The sequence below is a fragment of the Myxine glutinosa genome, chromosome 10, assembly GCF_964187855.1.
Source record: "Myxine glutinosa chromosome 10, kmMyxGlut1.1, whole genome shotgun sequence".
NCBI lineage: Eukaryota > Metazoa > Chordata > Myxini > Myxiniformes > Myxinidae > Myxine > Myxine glutinosa.
In genome coordinates this window covers 25023373-25041681 of record NC_136270.1, presented here as the reverse complement: position 1 = coordinate 25041681, position 18309 = coordinate 25023373, and the positions used below count along the sequence as shown (strand labels likewise).

General features: G+C 44.4%; 1 protein-coding gene across 1 annotated transcript in view; it reads left to right on the top strand.

The window, feature by feature from the left end:
* Positions 1 to 18309, top strand: part of SMG1 (SMG1 nonsense mediated mRNA decay associated PI3K related kinase) — a 302694-nt gene that overhangs the window by 181980 nt on the left and 102405 nt on the right. The window contains exons 35-39 of the mRNA XM_068125825.2: positions 9730 to 9950; positions 13527 to 13681; positions 13808 to 14030; positions 17360 to 17621; positions 17984 to 18234. Coding sequence (XP_067981926.2) covers positions 9730 to 9950; positions 13527 to 13681; positions 13808 to 14030; positions 17360 to 17621; positions 17984 to 18234 — 1112 coding nt within the window. The remainder of the gene's footprint in view (positions 1 to 9729; positions 9951 to 13526; positions 13682 to 13807; positions 14031 to 17359; positions 17622 to 17983; positions 18235 to 18309) is intronic.

Below are 18309 nucleotides of genomic sequence, written 5' to 3'. Positions count from 1 at the left end.
GAGCCGGTAGTAGTTGTTGTGGATGGGGCCCGAGGATCCGGAGGACGGACCCGGGTAGCCCAGTGCCAGAGGGCACCATGGGGTGACAGAGCCAGGAGGGGCTGTCCCCAGTTAGTTAGGTTAGGGTGAGGAGCTAGGTAAGCTCGGGTGGCAACTACAGTGGTGGACGTGTGCAGGTGGGTAGACCTGCTGGGAGAGTTACACGTCGCAGCCCAGAAATTGTGCGAGGGCACCGGGAGATGAATCGGGGGAGTGAGACCCCAAATTGAGAAGCACCACAGTTTGGTCAATGGGAATTGGTTATTAGAACCCATAGTGTAAGTTGGCCAATGGATTGGCAGGGAGAGACCCCGGGTAGTGTAAAGTGTGTTAATGTCATTTAGAAAATAGTTAGGATGAAGGATCTCCTCGCACCATCTGCATCCACTCACCTGAGGTGACAGGTACTCCGCACCATGCCATGTTTAATTATTTTTTACTGTGCAAATGTTTGGATGGTGAGACGCATCATGACGTGGGTGTGACATTGTGCTTTGATGTTCCATCTCTCCCTCCTTATGAGGATTGATGATGAATTGGGTGATGGCAAATTTTGAAGTAGAGGGATTGTGGAGACGAATTTGGTATAGGGGAAATATGGGGAAGACGTGACAGTAGTGACGAATTTGTAAATGTGTAGATTTTTGTACATATGGGGTAAGGGCAAGGGTAGGGTAGGTGACAGGGGGGGTGACGTACGGTAGGGACGAGCTTTCTCACTTCGCCCTCCGTACGCATTTCGCCTTGCATTGCCTTATTGATGTGTACCCTTGTGACCCTACCCCTCGCTCAATTGTCTTTCCCCTTTTGTCTCCCACATGACCTGTGCGCCATTGGGTGCCGAGGGGAGCGTGCGTGGGTCGGCCATTGTGCGCCCGAAATTCCCAGAACCAGCTGTCTGCATCGATGCACCACATTATGGACCACATGTCTGTGGCCGAGCACCACCTATGGACCCCATGGGTTGGGGCATGGCCCCTCTGCTGGAACCGGCCATGAGGGCCTGAAATCTTGCTGGCGGACCTTGGTCACAGGGCACCGATGCCCCACAGGTGAACCACACATAGTCGGCCCTGTGGGCCATAAATAAAGCAAATAAAAAGGACACATTGGGCACACTTTATTGAAAATAGGCCGCCAGTAAGCAAAGCAAAAGAATGACAACATCTGGAAGACAAATAATAATCACCAGCAGAGGGAGCCGAAGAGCAAGAGACACCTGCAGGGTTTGGGTTTGTTGGCTTTATTTTATTGATGAACAATGGTGACTGCACCGATTGGTGCTTGGGCTTGTATTGGTGCGTTTTTGGGTGCGTTCATGGTGCGTCGATGCAGAGCAGACTGTCTCCCCCCCAGAAAGAACAATCACCGGTCCTGGGTTAGTTTTGTAAATAAAAATAGCGTCATTGTAAATAATGCTTCCCACCGTCAGTGTATAGTTTGAAGACCATTTCGCAATTCGGTTAACTGTGGGCGTAAGTCTGTTAGGCAGGGTGCAATGGAGCAGCGGGACACATTTATTTATGTTTTAAAACTGTCGCACTCAGGGTCAGGTTAAAAGTAGAGGGGACTACACCTACGTGTCACACTAAAAGTAAAAGTTGTAGGCCCGGGACGTGCCTAAGAGGAGGAGGGTGCAGTGTTGCGGATATGAGGACTGTAAATTTTTTTTTGATTGTGTTGTATTGTGGTAAATTGGTGTGAATTATTATTATTGTTGTTATTGTTATTCTGTGCCTCCTGCCTCCGGAGCTGTGTAAAGATCAAAAGGGCGTTCCATAATTAGTCCACAAGCATACACGTCAGCCAATCATAGAATATCCATGTTCGATAGTTATATCTTATTCTGTGTTTTAGGATAAGGCTGTGTCTCCCATTAATAGAAACTAGGGCATGCCCGTACTATATATATAGGACGTGCCCGTAAGTGCGTGATGTTACCGTACAATGAATGTATCGTCCCGACGCCGCAGCTCGGATGGCGCTGCAGTTAATCGGGCCCCCAAATTCCTCATCGACGATAACTAAACAATATATTATATGAATCGCACCGTACATACCTCCTTCTAGATCTTGTTCTTGTCTTGATATACTCACGCAGGCTCACTCTATCACGACTGAGTCCTCCCAGCTCCTCCAAATGGCGCCCGCTAGCCGCTACGTAAGTCCGGAAGTGACGTCCTCATTTGACTGTCCGGAAGGTCGCAAATCGCAGTTACGATGAATCGCAAATTAGTTTTAATTAGTTTTAAAACATAGTTTAACGGCAACATAGTTTGCCGACGGGAAATAAATGAATACGCTCTCAAATGTGCCATCCGAGGCAGAGTCTGTTCGCCACGTTCGGCACACGTGATAGCTCGCTGCTCTCTGATTGGTTGAATCGTTTTTTGGACATAGCTCGGTAACTACTTCTGCGATTAATTTAAAACCTTGAAAAGGCACATCCTCGGGTCCCCAGCAATATACCTGGCAAGTTTCAAGTATATCGGACCGGTAGTTGTCGAGAAACAGCGGTCACAGACATACAAACATACAAACGTACAAACAAACATACACACAGAGATTAGTGGAATTATAGATAGATACTCCATTGCACCAGTGAAAGAGATAGATTCCCTTCATTCCCACTCCCAAAACTTCATTCCCACTCCCAAAACTTCCATTCCCATTCCCAAAACCTCCCTTCCAATTGCCTTCCGCATTTTGGGCGGTTTTCTTCAACCACCATTGGCCACGAGGTAGGGTTGGGGAAGAAAGGCGTGTCTCCACCTCGTCATAGAGGGGAGGAGTGAGCCAGCCCCACTCGACCAACCAGGAGCCAGGGGTTTGGCTAGAGAGGGCGGAGGAAGAGCGATCGGGGAGGTTCGCAAAGGTTGAGGGGCGGGGGCCTATATAACCCAAGGCAGGGCGTGTCCAGAAAGAGATGCGTTTTTACAGAGGAGAGCAGAAGACAGAAAGGCCTGGAGCTGGTCACAAGGAGTTGGTCTGAGTTGGTCTGAGTGCCTGAGGAGGGTCAGTGGTTGCGTTGGTAAGGAGTCGGTGGTCAGTTGGTTGCGGTGAGGAGTCGGTGGTGAGGAGTGAGAGAAACAAGAAAGAGTTGAGGGTTTGGACCAGACGAGTGGGACAAGGCCTGGCAAAGCACGCGACGAAAACAGCAGCCAAAACAGCAGCCAAAACAGCAGCGTGGGGCCTGGCCTGAACGGCGGCTGCTAAACGCGCCGGTTGTGCTGCGGGACCCCCTTGGACCTCCCTCTCCCTCCAGCCATCCACATCCTGCCATTCCTGCAATTCCCCGCGTGAGTCAGTGTCTTTTGTTTGTTCTGTCCTGGGTTAATTAAGTCTGTAGATAAGCTAAAATTTGCACTGTGTCACCTGCGTCTTATGTGTTGTAAATAAAACTTGATTGCTTGCTTTTTGCTTGTGTGTAAATAATAATAAACCCAGTCACTCTTCTGTCCGTCTTCTCGTTTTATTCCTTTTCCTCTTTGCATTCGGTCGTTTTTGTCTTTTCCCTCATTGAGCAGCTGTGGAGCGATACGGCCAAAGTTCGGGTGGAATCGGGTAAGTTTGTTAGGTCGCGGTCACCAACCGCTCGGTCTACAACATCTAACCGCGATCTGTAACAATATACATATATATATATATATATATATATACAGTGGGGAGAACAAGTATTTGATACACTGCCGATTTTGCAGGTTTTCCCACTTACAAAGCACGACAAGGTCTGTAATTTTTATCATAGGTACACTTCAACTGTGGAAGACGGAATCTAAAACAAAAATCCTGAAAATCACATTGTATGATTTTTAAGTAATTAATTTGCATTTTATTGCATGAAATAAGTATTTGATCACCTACCAACCAGTAAGAATTCCGGCTCTCACAGACCTGTTAGATTTTTCTTTAAGAAGCCCTCCCATTCTCCACTCATTACCTGTATTAACTGCACCTGTTTGAACTCGTTATCTGCATAAAAGACGTCTCCAGACCGTCTCCGACCACAAAGACCGCAAAGACCGACCGCAAAGCCGTCTCCAGACCTGTCCACACTCAATCAGACTCCAACCTCTCCACAATGGGCAAGACCAGAGAGCTGTCTAAGGACATCAGGGACAAATTTGTAGACTTGCACAAGGCTGGGATGGGCTACAGGACAATAGGCAAGCAGCTTGGTGAGAAGGCAACAACTGTTGGCGCAATTATTAGAAAATGGAAGAAGTTCAAGATGACAGTCAATCTCCCTCGGTCTGGGGCTCCATGCAAGATCTCACCTCGTGGAGCCTCAATGATCATGAGAAAGGTGAGGGATCAGCCCAGAACTACACGGCAGGACCTGGTCAATGACCTGAAGAGAGCTGGGACCACAGTATCAAAGAAAACCATAAGTAACACACTACGCCGTCATGGATTAAAATCCTGCAGCGCACGCAAGGTCCCTCTGCTCAAGCCAGCGCATGTCCAGGCCCGTCTGAAGTTTGCCAATGACCATCTGGATGATCCAGAGGAGGAATGGGAGAAGGTCATGTGGTCTGATGAGACCAAAATAGAGCTTTTTGGTTTAAACTCCACTCGCCGTGTTTGGAGGAAGAAGAAGGATGAGTACAACCCCAAGAACACCATCCCAACCGTGAAGCATGGAGGTGGAAACATCATTCTTTGGGGATGCTTTTCTGCAAAGGGGACAGGACGACTGCACCGTATTGAGGGGAGGATGGATGGGGCCATGTATCGCGAGATCTTGGCCAACAATCTCCTTCCCTCAATAAGAGCATTGAAGATGGGGCGTGGCTGGGTCTTCCAGCATGACAACGACCCGAAACACACAGCCAGGGCAACTAAGGAGTGGCTCCGTACGAAGCATCTCAAGGTCCTGGAGTGGCCTAGCCAGTCTCCAGACCTGAACCCAATAGAAAATCTTTGGAGGGAGCTGAAAGTCTGTGTTGCGCAGCGACAGCCCCGAAACCTGAAGGATCTGGTGAAGATCTGTATGGAGGAGTGGGCCAAAATCCCTGCTGCAGTGTGTGCAAACCTGGTTAAGAACTACAGGAAACGTCTGATCTCTGTAATTGCAAACAAAGGTTTCTGTACCAAATATTAAGTTCTGTTTTTCTGATGTATCAAATACTTATTTCATGCAATAAAATGCAAATTAATTACTTAAAAATCATACAATGTGATTTTCAGGATTTTTGTTTTAGATTCCGTCTTCCACAGTTGAAGTGTACCTATGATAAAAATTACAGACCTTGTCGTGCTTTGTCAGTGGGAAAACCTGCAAAATCGGCAGTGTATCAAATACTTGTTCTCCCCACTGTATATATGTATATATATATATATATATATATATATATATATATATATATATATATATACACACACACACACACATATACACACTAGTGGGGTCACCCGTGGGAATCCCACGGACATGGATGTGTGTGACTGACATGTTGGGTTGGATTTTTTTTTTTTTTTTGAACTTTGAAAATGTGTTTTGTATATATATATATATATATATATATATATATATATATATATATATATATATATATATATATATATGTATATATATATATTTTTTTTTTTCAAAGTTCAAAACACACCAAGCCACAGCCACGAGTGTGCCGCACTGGCCGGGTTCTCAGTCGAGGTCCTCAGCATCATCCCGTTTCGGCCCTTCAACCTCGATACGGTCAGCTAAGGTGGGCCAGCAGGGGCACATCCACATGCATCAACTACACCTGGATGTGTACATACCCCTACCCCCAGCCAGTGCGAACTACAACAACAAAATCGCCTCCACATCCAGAATCCACAGCACCAAATAAACATGGTGGAACACTCAAACACCCACCTTTATACCCTTCACCACTCGCCAACAAAACACACCAGATCATTCATACACACATCCACACACATCCACACATAACACCAACCAACCACCTACCCTTACAACATACACCACTCAACGTACAAAACACACACACCCATGCAAAAACACACACCCTCACCCACTCACTCACTCACATACACAAAATAAGAAATAATAATAGTAAAAGAAAAAAAAAAAAAATATCACACATAACCAACCCACCTGCCCTTACCAACATGCACCACTCATGCAAACATGCAAAACCATTCATGCAAAACCACACCCACTCATGACCCACTCCTGCAACACACACACACACACACACACCTCCATTTCTATTCCGTAACCTCAACCTACACCGTTCGACGTGACTCCATAAAACCTCCATAAATATATATATTTACCAGCCGAAAGCACCCGGCGTTGCCCGGGTTCTTTTTGATTGAATTTACTACTATAATTTAGCTTTTACTTGTGGCCGTAGAAGATTAACTACTATAATTCAGCTCAGCTTTTAATTGCGAAATGGGCCCAGCCCGGCCGAAGCATCCTCGCCCGGCCTCGCCCGGCTTCACCACCTAGCCTTTAACCTTCCTGGGGCCCGTCCCGACATTTTTTGTTTGAGATTTCCTCTTATCTTTCACCGTTCAGGAGATTAGCGCGTGCAGACAAACAAACAAACAAACAAGAAGACGTCATTCGGAGCATGATACTTGCAAAATCCACCCCCCCCCCCCCCCTCCCCAAAAGTTTTCCATAGATACAGCAAATTGTCCATTTCATCAAGATTAAAATTGACGATCTTGATCAAAGCTTGGGTCAACAAGATGAAAAGTGACAAAATTTCAGATGAAAAATTGATTTTGGAAGGATGATCTTGAGTTGACCTTTGACCTTTTGACCTAAAAGAAATAGTTAATTTCCCTATTTCGTGACACAATCTGCAAATGCTGTTCAATTTTCACGTCAATCGGATGAAAATTTAGGATTTTGGACACTTGGCCTATGTTGACCTTTTGGCCTAAGTTGACCTCAAAAATAGCTGGTGGTTGAATTCAGTGACCATATATGTAAATCCTCTTCAAATATCCGGTCAATCGGCTGAAAATTGAGGATTTTAGAAATTTGGCCTATGTTGACCTTTTGGCCGATGTTCACCTAAAATATAATTTGTTGTTGAATTCACTGACGAGATATTCAAATGCTCTTCAAATTTCCAGTCAATCGGATGAAATTTGAGGATTTTAGAAATTTGGCCTATGTTGACCTTTTGGCCTATGTTGACCTCAAATATACTTGGATGTTGAATTCAGTGACCAGATATGCAAGTCCTCTTCAAATTTCAAATCAATCGGATGAAAATAGAGGATTTTAGAAATTTGGCAAAGTTGGTGACCTTTGGCCTATGTTGACCTTTTGACCCCAAAAACAATAGGATTCTCAATTGGGACGACCTATACAACTTCGTAAAGTTTCATGACAATCGGTTTAGAATTGTGACCTGTAGGCCGGTGACAAACATCAAACAAACAAACAGACAGAGACAGACAGTACCACAAACACAACCAACCAATATACTTGAAAAATCTTCGATTTTGCAAGTAACAAAAACTTTCTTTTTTATATATATATATATATATATAAAAGAAATATATATATATATATATATATATATATATATAATAGCGTAAGGACTCGACTTTGTTATTCCTTTTACGCCGCACCCAGTGACCCGATGCCCACGGCACTAATGGATTTACGATCTACGAACCGCGCTCTTTGTTTATCATGTACAGCCATACTCGAGAAATCTGAATTAGCCGACTTTGGGGCCCAAAAGCATCCGATTAACTGCCGATACGACGCCATCTTACGACGCCATCGTATTGGCGTCTGCTGGGCGAAGGCGAAGCAAGCCGTCCGCTGATTGGACAGGCGAAGGCGACAGCAAGCCGTCCACTGAGTGGACAATCCAGAGCATGCATTTGTGCCTGTGTCGGCGATCATTGTTCATATACGCACTCTTCATTCTCATCTTTCTTCCTAACTCTTACTCGGACAAGCAAATCCCCTATGCCATCCATAATGGTACACTCTATCCATACACCACATCCTCCCTTCCGTGGATGTTCCATGGGTTTCGGCTAGTATATATATATATATATATATATACTCTTTATTACTCTTTGAAAAACGACATTACTTTCCAGTACATCTAAAATATATATATACACAAAGAATTAAGTTAAGCACCCCCCCCGTTTTTTTACAACCTCGCACATTACAAGTTTGTTGTCGTCAAAACAGTGTAATATACCCATGATATTGCTATATTTTCTGGAGAAGTGATATTATGGTCACATAAAAACATAACAATCATGCCGTTTTCAATATTTTATTCTGAATAATTTAAGGTGAAATTTTTTGGGAATTTTAGGCATATTTTCACCTCAATTTAAGTATGGAGCTATAGGTCCATCACGGACAGTGTGGATGACGTTTATGTTTTCTAACGTACAGTCATTGTTCTGAGAAGACCTCTAGCGATCTTTGCGTCAATAACGTGTGTAGGACCCACGTGATCGGATCACTGACTCAACCCTACGTCTCATAGACCCTGTAAGCCGTCGTATGCGTTGCTGTGGCAGGTTGTTCCATTCCCGATGTAATGCACGTTCCAATTCATCCAGATTGGCTATTGGAGGGACCATCTTCGCAATTTGTCGTCCCAACATGTCCCAAACGTGCTCGAGGGGGTTCAGGTCAGGACTGTACGCAGGCCAGGGGATGGTTGTCACAGCACCTTGCTCCAGCAAGGCTCGGACGCGTCTCGCACGGTGAGGCCTGGCGTTGTCATCCATGAAGATGGGTCTGCTGGCGAGGGTGTGGTCATCGAAGTGCGGGATTACGGTGGTATTCAGGATTTCCGGACAACGCCAGGCCTCACCGTGCGAGACGCGTCCGAGCCTTGCTGGAGCAAGGTGCTGTGACAACCATCCCCTGGCCTGCGTACAGTCCTGACCTGAACCCCCTCGAGCACGTTTGGGACATGTTGGGACGACAAATTGCGAAGATGGTCCCTCCAATAGCCAATCTGGATGAATTGGAACGTGCATTACATCGGGAATGGAACAACCTGCCACAGCAACGCATACGACGGCTTACAGGGTCTATGAGACGTAGGGTTGAGTCAGTGATCCGATCACGTGGGTCCTACACACGTTATTGACGCAAAGATCGCTAGAGGTCTTCTCAGAACAATGACTGTACGTTAGAAAACATAAACGTCATCCACACTGTCCGTGATGGACCTATAGCTCCATACTTAAATTGAGGTGAAAATATGCCTAAAATTCCCAAAAAATTTCACCTTAAATTATTCAGAATAAAATATTGAAAACGGCATGATTGTTATGTTTTTATGTGACCATAATATCACTTCTCCAGAAAATATAGCAATATCATGGGTATATTACACTGTTTTGACGACAACAAACTTGTAATGTGCGAGGTTGTAAAGAAACGGGGGGGGTGCTTAACTTAATTCTTTGTGTATATATTATATATATCTTTTTTGGGGGGTGTGTGTGTTTTTGGGGGGATTCCAGTCATATAAATCTTTCAAGGTTTGCAAAAAGTTGTGGTTGCAGTTCTTCCAAGTCATAAAACTTGTTGAATGCAAGTGGTTCGTCTTTCTGATCGTGTTTCGGTCGTACTTTTTCTTGAGCTTATCATTCCCCAAATTGTGCACTATTGCTAATGCGAACACTGTTTTGTCAGTAAAGATGGTGAACTTTGGTGTATTTCTGTAGTGAATTCAGGGCTGTCCATGGCTCTTCTCGGGGGTCTTGGTGAAGGAAGCCTGTCTGTGATGGAAGTCATGCCTGGTAGTGGAAGCTCTCTTGGTGATGATGTGGAACCGAGGACTTACTCCACTGAGCCTTCGCCTGGCCCAGATCAAGTTCACATGCGAGATTCCTACAACAAAATAGTGGACCGTCTGACATCACACAATCCGACCATGGTTACCCAGGTGTGCATGTTTAAAAATACATTCGAAATTCATTTCTTAGTTGTTTGGAAGCTGCAGTTTGGAGGATCAAGGACTGTTCGGCGGTGACAGGAGAGCATGTCATCACCCAACGCAAGCATGTGGTGTTTGTTGTACGTATGCAGAAAAGGATAGGAAGTTAAGGGCAGGGGTTGTAAGATTATCATGTGGGAAGTGAAGGGACAATGCCACCTTAGAGTGCAAGGAATGGATGAGGGCCAATTATGAGGAACTTTGCAAAGAAGCTGATGGTTTGGAGTAGGAGTGGTAGAAGTAGATGGGAATTTAGGGGAATTGCAGAAGTGTTGTGAGGAAGGACATCAGGAAAGGTGCATCCTCTATGAGTAGAAAGCAGGTGTCGTGGACAGAGGAAGTAGCAAAGGTATTTGATGAAAAGGAAGTTTGGAAGAGGATAGAGAAGACCAAGAATAGAGGGGGGGTGACCAGATGCAGGATTGATGCACCTGAGAGCTGTGGAAGAGCCTGAGAGCTCTTCCAGCCTGAGAGCTGAGGCGATGAGCAGTGATGTGGAAGAGGTGTACAACAACTTAGAAGATTATGCTGGTGAGATGATTTGTAAATTGGTCCGTGATGAACAAGGATGCGGATTGCAAGGTCATTTCGTTGGGGGGGAGGAGGGGGAGGGGTGTGTGTGGAGGGGAGTGGGGATGTTGATCGAGGATGGTGACGGGAGTCCAGTGCCAGAGAGAGGGGCAGTGTTGAAGGTATGGAGAAGCTATTTTAAGGAGCTGTTGAACTGGAGAGGAAGACATGGCGAGTTGGAGCTACCGTCTTGTGTAGAGGGAAAAGTGGAATTGATGGAGATCACAGAGGAGGAGGTGCGGACAGCAATAAAGAGAATGGATAAGGGAAGAATGCCAGGCATTGATGAAGTGCATCCAGAGATGATAATTGCAGGGTGAAACGTTTGAGTCAGTTGGATGAAGAGGCTGTAGAGAATATATGTATGAGAGAGAGGGATCAATTCTGGAGGATTGGAGGACAGGGCTAATTGTGCTGATATGGAAAAGGCTGATTTATAGGACCTCGGGAGGTACAGAGGCATTATGCTCTTCGGTCATGTTATGAAGGTACTGGAGAGGATTCTGGATGGGAACATGAGAATTGTGGAGAATGACATCGGCAAAGAACGAGAGAGAGGAACAGGTAGGGGGACGACAGATGTGATGTTCACACTGCGACAGTTGGTGGAGAAGAGATTGGAGGTGAAAGGTGAAATGGCATTATCTTTTGCAGATCCTGAGAAGGCCGATGACACTGTTCCAAGAGAGATGGTGATGGTGACTCTGAGATGGATGAGAGTGCTGGAAGCAGAAGTTAGGTTACTGGAAGCTATCAATGACGGAACAAAGGGAAGAGTTTTGGTTGGTCCTCAAATGTCAGGGGAATTCAGTGTGAGCACCGGGTAGAGTAGGGAAGCTGTTTCACGCCACTCATGTTATCATGGTGATGCAGCTGATAAGCAGGAGTTTAAATATGAAGGGTATTCTGAGGAAGATGCATTCGGACGTTCTGACTGATGTGGTGGAGAGTAAGCGAGAGATGCAGGAAGTATGGGGGGCAGTGGGGGCATTCTGGAAACGTGGGTTGAAGATGAGTATGGATAAGACTGAGGTGATGTGGGTTTGGCAACCGAGGAAATAAATGAATATCAGGTTAGCGAAGGAGATCAGATAGTGACATTGGTTTAAATATCTGAGGGGAACATTGATCAGGGATGATGGTTTGGAGGCAGTGGTGCTGAGGCGGACACAGGTGGGAACAAATGCATGGGGGAGGGCGGAGGGATTGAAGGCAGACAGAAATATATCAAGGAAACCGAAAGGCAACGTTCTTGTGTAATGCCGGACTACATTTACAGTCTGGAGATGGTTTCATGTCTGTGAAAACAGGGTCAGGAAGATTGCGGGAGTGAATGGGGGTGGATAGGAGGATTGATGAACTGAGGTAAGAGATTGGTGTGCAAATCGGCTCGATGGAAATTGGCAAAAAGCTGGCTGAAGTGGGCTGGGCACTTGGTGCAGATGGAGGAAGAGAGAATGGCATAAAAAGCGGATAGGTTGAAGGAGAGAGGTATGAGGAATAAAGGTAGGCTGCGGCTAAGATGTAACGATTGTATGAGGAGGGATATCAATAACGTATGAGTGGTTGGAGAGTCGAGACAGTTGGCTGAAGACAGAGAGAAGTGGAGGAGTATTGTGGTCAAGGCAGGGCAGAAGCTTGCTTCCATTTTGTTTTACCTCCAAAGGGATGAGAGGAAGATGAATAATTGTTGTACATGGCAATGACTGCATCTAGTTCATTATGCACGAATCTCCTACATGCAGTAGTCTTTGCGATTGGAAGTCATGTTTAATCTTCAAAAGATATAATGAGATGGACATGGCTTGTTACCTTCGCAAAAGCGGAAGGTTATGTTTTGATCGCTGTGTATTTATTTGTATGTCTGTGTGTGTGTATGTTAATCGCATAACTCAAAAAGTATTCAACCGAATTGCATGAAATTTGGTGGGATGATTGGTTATTATACGGGACACATTTGATTAGATTTTGGGAAACAGATTTGCTCAAATTCTGACTATTTTTAACTCGATCGTATTTCACTCAAAGTTATGCGCGACTGAAGAAGAAGATGTCCATCCAGGACGTCATCACTATAACGCAATCTCCCGCGATCATTTCAACCTCAAAAAAAATTATAATTGCAGATTTGTCAAGAGATGAGGCATATTAACAAACGAATGAAACAGATTTGCTCAAATTCTGACTATTTTTAACTCGATCGTATTTCACTCAAAGTTATGAGCGACTGAAGAAGAGGATGTCCATCCAAGACGTCATCACTATAACGCGATCTCCCGCAATCATTTCAACCTCAAATGAAATTCAAATTGCAGATTTGTCAATCGGGGAGGCATATTAACAGACGAATGAAACAGATTTGCTCAAATTCTGATTTTTAAAAATCGATCGCATTTCACATAAAGTTTGAGGTACTAAAGAAGAAGAAGATTCGTTTAGCTTCTCAGATAAAATAAATAATTCTGTCTGCAATTTCAGGTTAATTACCTTCGCAAAAGCGGAAGGTTATGTTTTGATCGCTGTGTATTTTTTGTATGTCTGTGTGTGTGTGTGTGTGTGTGTATGTTATTCGCATAACTCAAAAAGTATTCAACCGAATTGCATGAAATTTGGTGGGATGATTGGTTATTATACGGGACACATTTGATTAGATTTTGGGAGCAATCGGGTCAAAGGTCAAGGTCAAGGTTTTTTGTCATAACTCGGTCAATTCTTATCCGATTTGCATGAAATCAGCACCAAACTGTTCACTGTTCTGTTCCCTACACTCCCATGCCAAGTACAGAACAGTAGCTGCGGCGAAGGTATGCGCTCTACCGAGTGCCCGTTCTAGTTTGAGCCTGAGATGCTTCACCATGTTTTGTTAAGAGTTAATTTTGCAATTGTTTGAATTCTGTACTTTTTCCGTTCTCACACAAGAATGTTGGCCAAAGTGCGTCTTTTCCATCTATTCAGGTGCGGGTGCTAGTTGCAGAGCTGCGCCGCATCACGGTGCTTTGGGACGAGCTGTGGTTAGGGGTTTTGAGTCAGCACCAGGCGACTGCGTTGCGTCACGTGCAACAACTTGAAGACGAAGCCCGTCGGGTGCACGGAAATTCAACGCTCCGCAAGTATGTCTTCCATTCGGCGATAAAAAGTTGTCACCTCGTCGTTCTTGCTCAGCTAGTGTGGAAGAGTGGTTATGTAAATTATGTTTCAAAGTAGTTTCATGTCCTCTTGATCTGTCTGGTTACTAGAGATGAGAAAATTGCCATTATGAGGGAGAAGCACTCTGCATTGATGAGGCCTGTATTGGTTGCCCTGGAGCACGCGCACACTGTCACTTCTGCCCCTCCTGAAACCCCACACGAACGCTGGTTTCAGGACTCCTTTGGAACAATCATTGACTCTGGCCTGGCCAAGCTCAGGGATCCACCCTCCCTGTCTAACCCTGGAGCCAGCTGGACACCATTCAGGCAGGTTAGGCTCACATATTTGTATCACTTGCCAAGCTTTTTGATAATTTCCAGTGCACCTTATGGGTGAAACTTTGTGATACTATCATTTTATGAGCTAGCCCGTGGCCACTTGCCCCACTTTTTGTTGTTTTATTTAGTTCTGCTTTTATTTTTTATTTTTTATTCTAACAATGCCTTCCCAGGAACCAAATGCAGTGCAACTTGCTGCACTCAGCCAATTGGTCGCATCTCGTGATCATTGCCAAGCCACCCTACACATAATTCACAGTTGCTTTTCTGGGGATTTGCTGATGTGAATAATAAAGATGTTTTTGTTCAAATCAATATTTTTGACCCTGCCCTACCTGGGTTCTTGGCGAATAAGATCACACAATTTTCAACTTTGTGACCAGTGGAGATGCAAAAATGACACTCACATTAGATGTTATGATTGAGATGCATTGCTGTTGTTGAAATCAAATGTTTAGCTTTACTTGTGGACCTGTTATGGGTTGTTTTTTTTTCTTCAAATTGGGAAGTATTAAATTAAAGTCTATATCTTTTTATACTCCTTGCTTTCCATCTTTACTTTTTACCTCCAACCCCGAAGGTGGACGGAGGTTGTTTTTTCACCCATGTCTGACTGCGTCTGTCTCTGTTTGGTGGTCTGAACAGGATATCTCAAAAAGTTGTGGAATGATTCAGACGAAATTTGGTGGACTTGGTTGGGTGTGTTAAAAGGACAAATTGATTCGATTTTTGTGACGATCGTGATCCGGATACTTGTATTTCTTCAGTGTTTCTTCATCATTGAGAGATGCGGTCAAAAGCGATGTACAGTCACGTGAAAAAGTAAGGACACCCCATGTAAAGTTTTGACTTTTTCAACATATTTCAACATACAGCTATTTGATCTTCATTTAAACAATATTGATAGATAAAGGTGATATAATATAACAAATATCATGAAACATTTACAATTTGTAGTCCATTTATAATTTAAATAAACATAAATGCAAATTTCGCATGTGGCAAAAGTAAGTACACCCTTGCTTCTAATAGGTGGTATTGCCCCTTTTGGCAGAAACAACCTCAAGGAGGCGTTTCTTATAACTGTCTACCAGTCTCTGACATCGACTGGGAGAAATTTTTGCCCACTCCTCCATGCAGAATTCTTTCAGCTGTGCGATGTTTGAGCGGTTTTTTGCATGCACAGCTCGTTTCAAATCCACCCACAACATCTCAAAGGGATTTAGATCCGGGCTTTGACTTGGCCATTCCAGAACCCTCCATTTCTTTCTTTTCAGACATTCCTTGGTGGATTTACTGGTATGTTTAGGGTCATTGTCATGTTGCAAGGTCCACCTTCGGTTGAGCTTCAACTCTCCGACAGATGGCCTCACATTATCCTCAAGCATCCTCTGGTACAATGAAGAATTCATAGTGGATTATATGATGGTGAGCTGCCCAGGCCCTGATGCAGCAAAGCTGCCCCAAACCATAATATTTCCACCACCATGCTTTACAGTTGGTATCAGGTTCTTGTGGTCAAATGCTGTCTTTGGTTTTCGTCGACATGTCTTCTGGTACTGTGGCCAAATAGCTCTAGCTTTGACTCATCTGTCCAGAGCATATTGTTCCAGAAGTGCTGGTCTTTGCCTCGGTGTTCATTGGCAACCTCTAGTCTTGCCCTGATGTTCTTTCTGGACAGCAAAGGATTCCTCCTGGCATACGTCCCATGTCGATCAAATTTGTGCAGCCTCTTTCTAATGGTGGACTGGTGCACTTTGACATCAACAGTGGCAAGAGCTACCTGTAGGTCCCCGTGATGACATTCTGGGGTTCTTGGAGACTTCTTTCAGCATCTTGCGGTCTGCTCTCGGGCTGAACTTGCTGGGGTGGCCTGGCCTGAACAGGTCGGCAGTTGTTTGGAATCTTCTCCACTTGTAGATGATCTTCCGGACAGTCAAATGATTGATTTCAAATTGTTTGGAGATCTTTTTAAATCCCTTCCCAGACTCGTCGGCATCGATAACCTTCTTTCTGAAGGCCTCAGAGAGCTCTTTTGATCGAGGCATGGTGACGCCGCACACTTCAACAACAAAAAAAAAACCACCTTTAGAGGCCATTTTTCCCCGCAAGCGGGGGTTGGCCTTTTTCGGGAACCGTGGTTGTTGTTTTTCGGTCCCCTTTTTGAAGCAATGTTTTACGGCCGGATGCCCTTCCTGACGCCAACCCTTTTTGCCGCCTTTAACGACAAACAGGGAATTACCAGTGAACTGGTCCTCAATTAGCCGACCTCGGAAGGATGACAGGCTGAGTCAACCCCCCTGGCGTTAATTCAGCCATGGACCGGGATTCGAACCCAGGATCCTAGGATCCTAAGCTGACACCCTAGCCGCTAGCCCAACACCAGGGTTATCACTTCAACAACAAAGAGCAAACCAAACTAAATGTCTGAGGTTTAAATAAGACAGGTTCCTCCAAGATCCTCTCTAACGATGTTCTAATCATTTGCACCTGAGCTGGTGCACCTGATTCTAATTTTTGGTATTTGAAGTAGTGATAAATGTAGGGGTGTACTTACTTTTTCCACATGCAAAATTTGCATTTATGTTTATTTAAATTATACAATGGACTACAAAATGTAAATGTTTCATGATATTTGTTATATTATATCACCTTTATCTTTCAATATTGTTGAAATGAAGATCAAATAGCTGTATGTTGAAATATTTTGAAAAAGTCAAAACTTTACATGGTGTGTACTTACTTTTTCACGTGACTGTATCGCATGATGTCTCAAAAAGTTATGAACAGATTCGGACGAAATGTGGTGGACAGGTTGGATGTGCGACGAGAAATAATTTATTCGATTTTGGTGAAGATCTGAATCCGGATCCAAGAAGTTTTAAATTTCTCTCGTGATTTATTCTTCACCGTTGAGATGGGGCCAAAAACGATATACAGTATAGCACAATATCTCAAAAAGTTGTTGACGGGTTATGACAAAACTAGTTGGATGAGTTGGTCAGGTAACAATAACAAGCTGATTAAATTTACTTCAGGTCTGGATCCAGATTGGCTTGGTGGAATACAAAACACAAACCGTTCAGTCTGGTGGAGGTATTGTGTTCTGCCGAGTGCCGTTCTCGATTAAAAAATGTTTTTCTGGACTTGTTTTTTTTGGGGGGTTGGGGGGGGTTAATCCTCTCTCACCTTGCTCCCTCTCCTCTAACCCCCTCTTTACCCAGTTTTTGTTATTCCTTTTGCTTTGTCTTCCATTCGATCTCATGAATATTTATTGCTCCTGCTTATCATGTGCAAATACCTTCCTGTACCCTGCACCAGTTAATGTCCAGCCTACAGCAGTGCATACAGCGTCGTGGTGGCCACCTGCGTCTTGAGGACATCAGTCCTCGTCTTGCCAGCCTCTCTGGCACACAGCTGGTTTTGCCTGGCGAAGGTGAAGAAATCGGTGCGAAGGAGTCATCTGATGCACCATGCCTCCATAGCATTGCAGCCACGGTCATAATCCTTCCAACCAAGACAAAACCCAAGAAGCTATGCCTGCTTGGATCTGATGGAAAGACTTACAACTACCTTTTCAAAGGTAAGGGTTCTTGAAATTATTTGAATATCAAATTTTCAGTTTCGATACCTTTAATTATGCTACCAATTGAACCTTTTGCTCCAAATAATACAATTAATAAATTATGAAGTTAATTTTTGAAAGCAATCTTTGTCATTGTTATCAAGAGGTCTAAAGTAAGAAGCAGTTTACAGACAAGTATTCGATGCAAAATCCTAATTTGTCTGCTCCATGCATGCTGTGGGTAAAATGATCATAATGGAAGTACTGTGGAGGCAGGGCTGATTTTTGTGCTGCATTGTGATGTACTGGACTACTTGGCCATTTGCTGTTGCTTTTGTTTGCACAATTCAATGCCAACACCATGGCAAAATGCTTAACAGGCCTGGAGGACCTTCATCTTGATGAGCGCATCATGCAGTTCCTGTCCATAGTTAACGGCATGCTGAGGAAGGCTGGTAACCGGGCACGGCTTGCTGGCCGTGCAGGAAGCCCTCCATTCCGTGCTCGCCACTATTCTGTGACTCCCCTTGGGCCACGATCCGGGCTCATACGCTGGGTAGATGGGGCTACTCCACTTTTTGGACTTTACAAGCGCTGGCAGCAACGAGAGGCATTGGCACAGGCACAGAAGGTGAATTGTGATGCACATTGCACAGGGCAGGTGTTGTTTTGAAATTAGGACTGATTGAGGTTCTGACTGAGAATA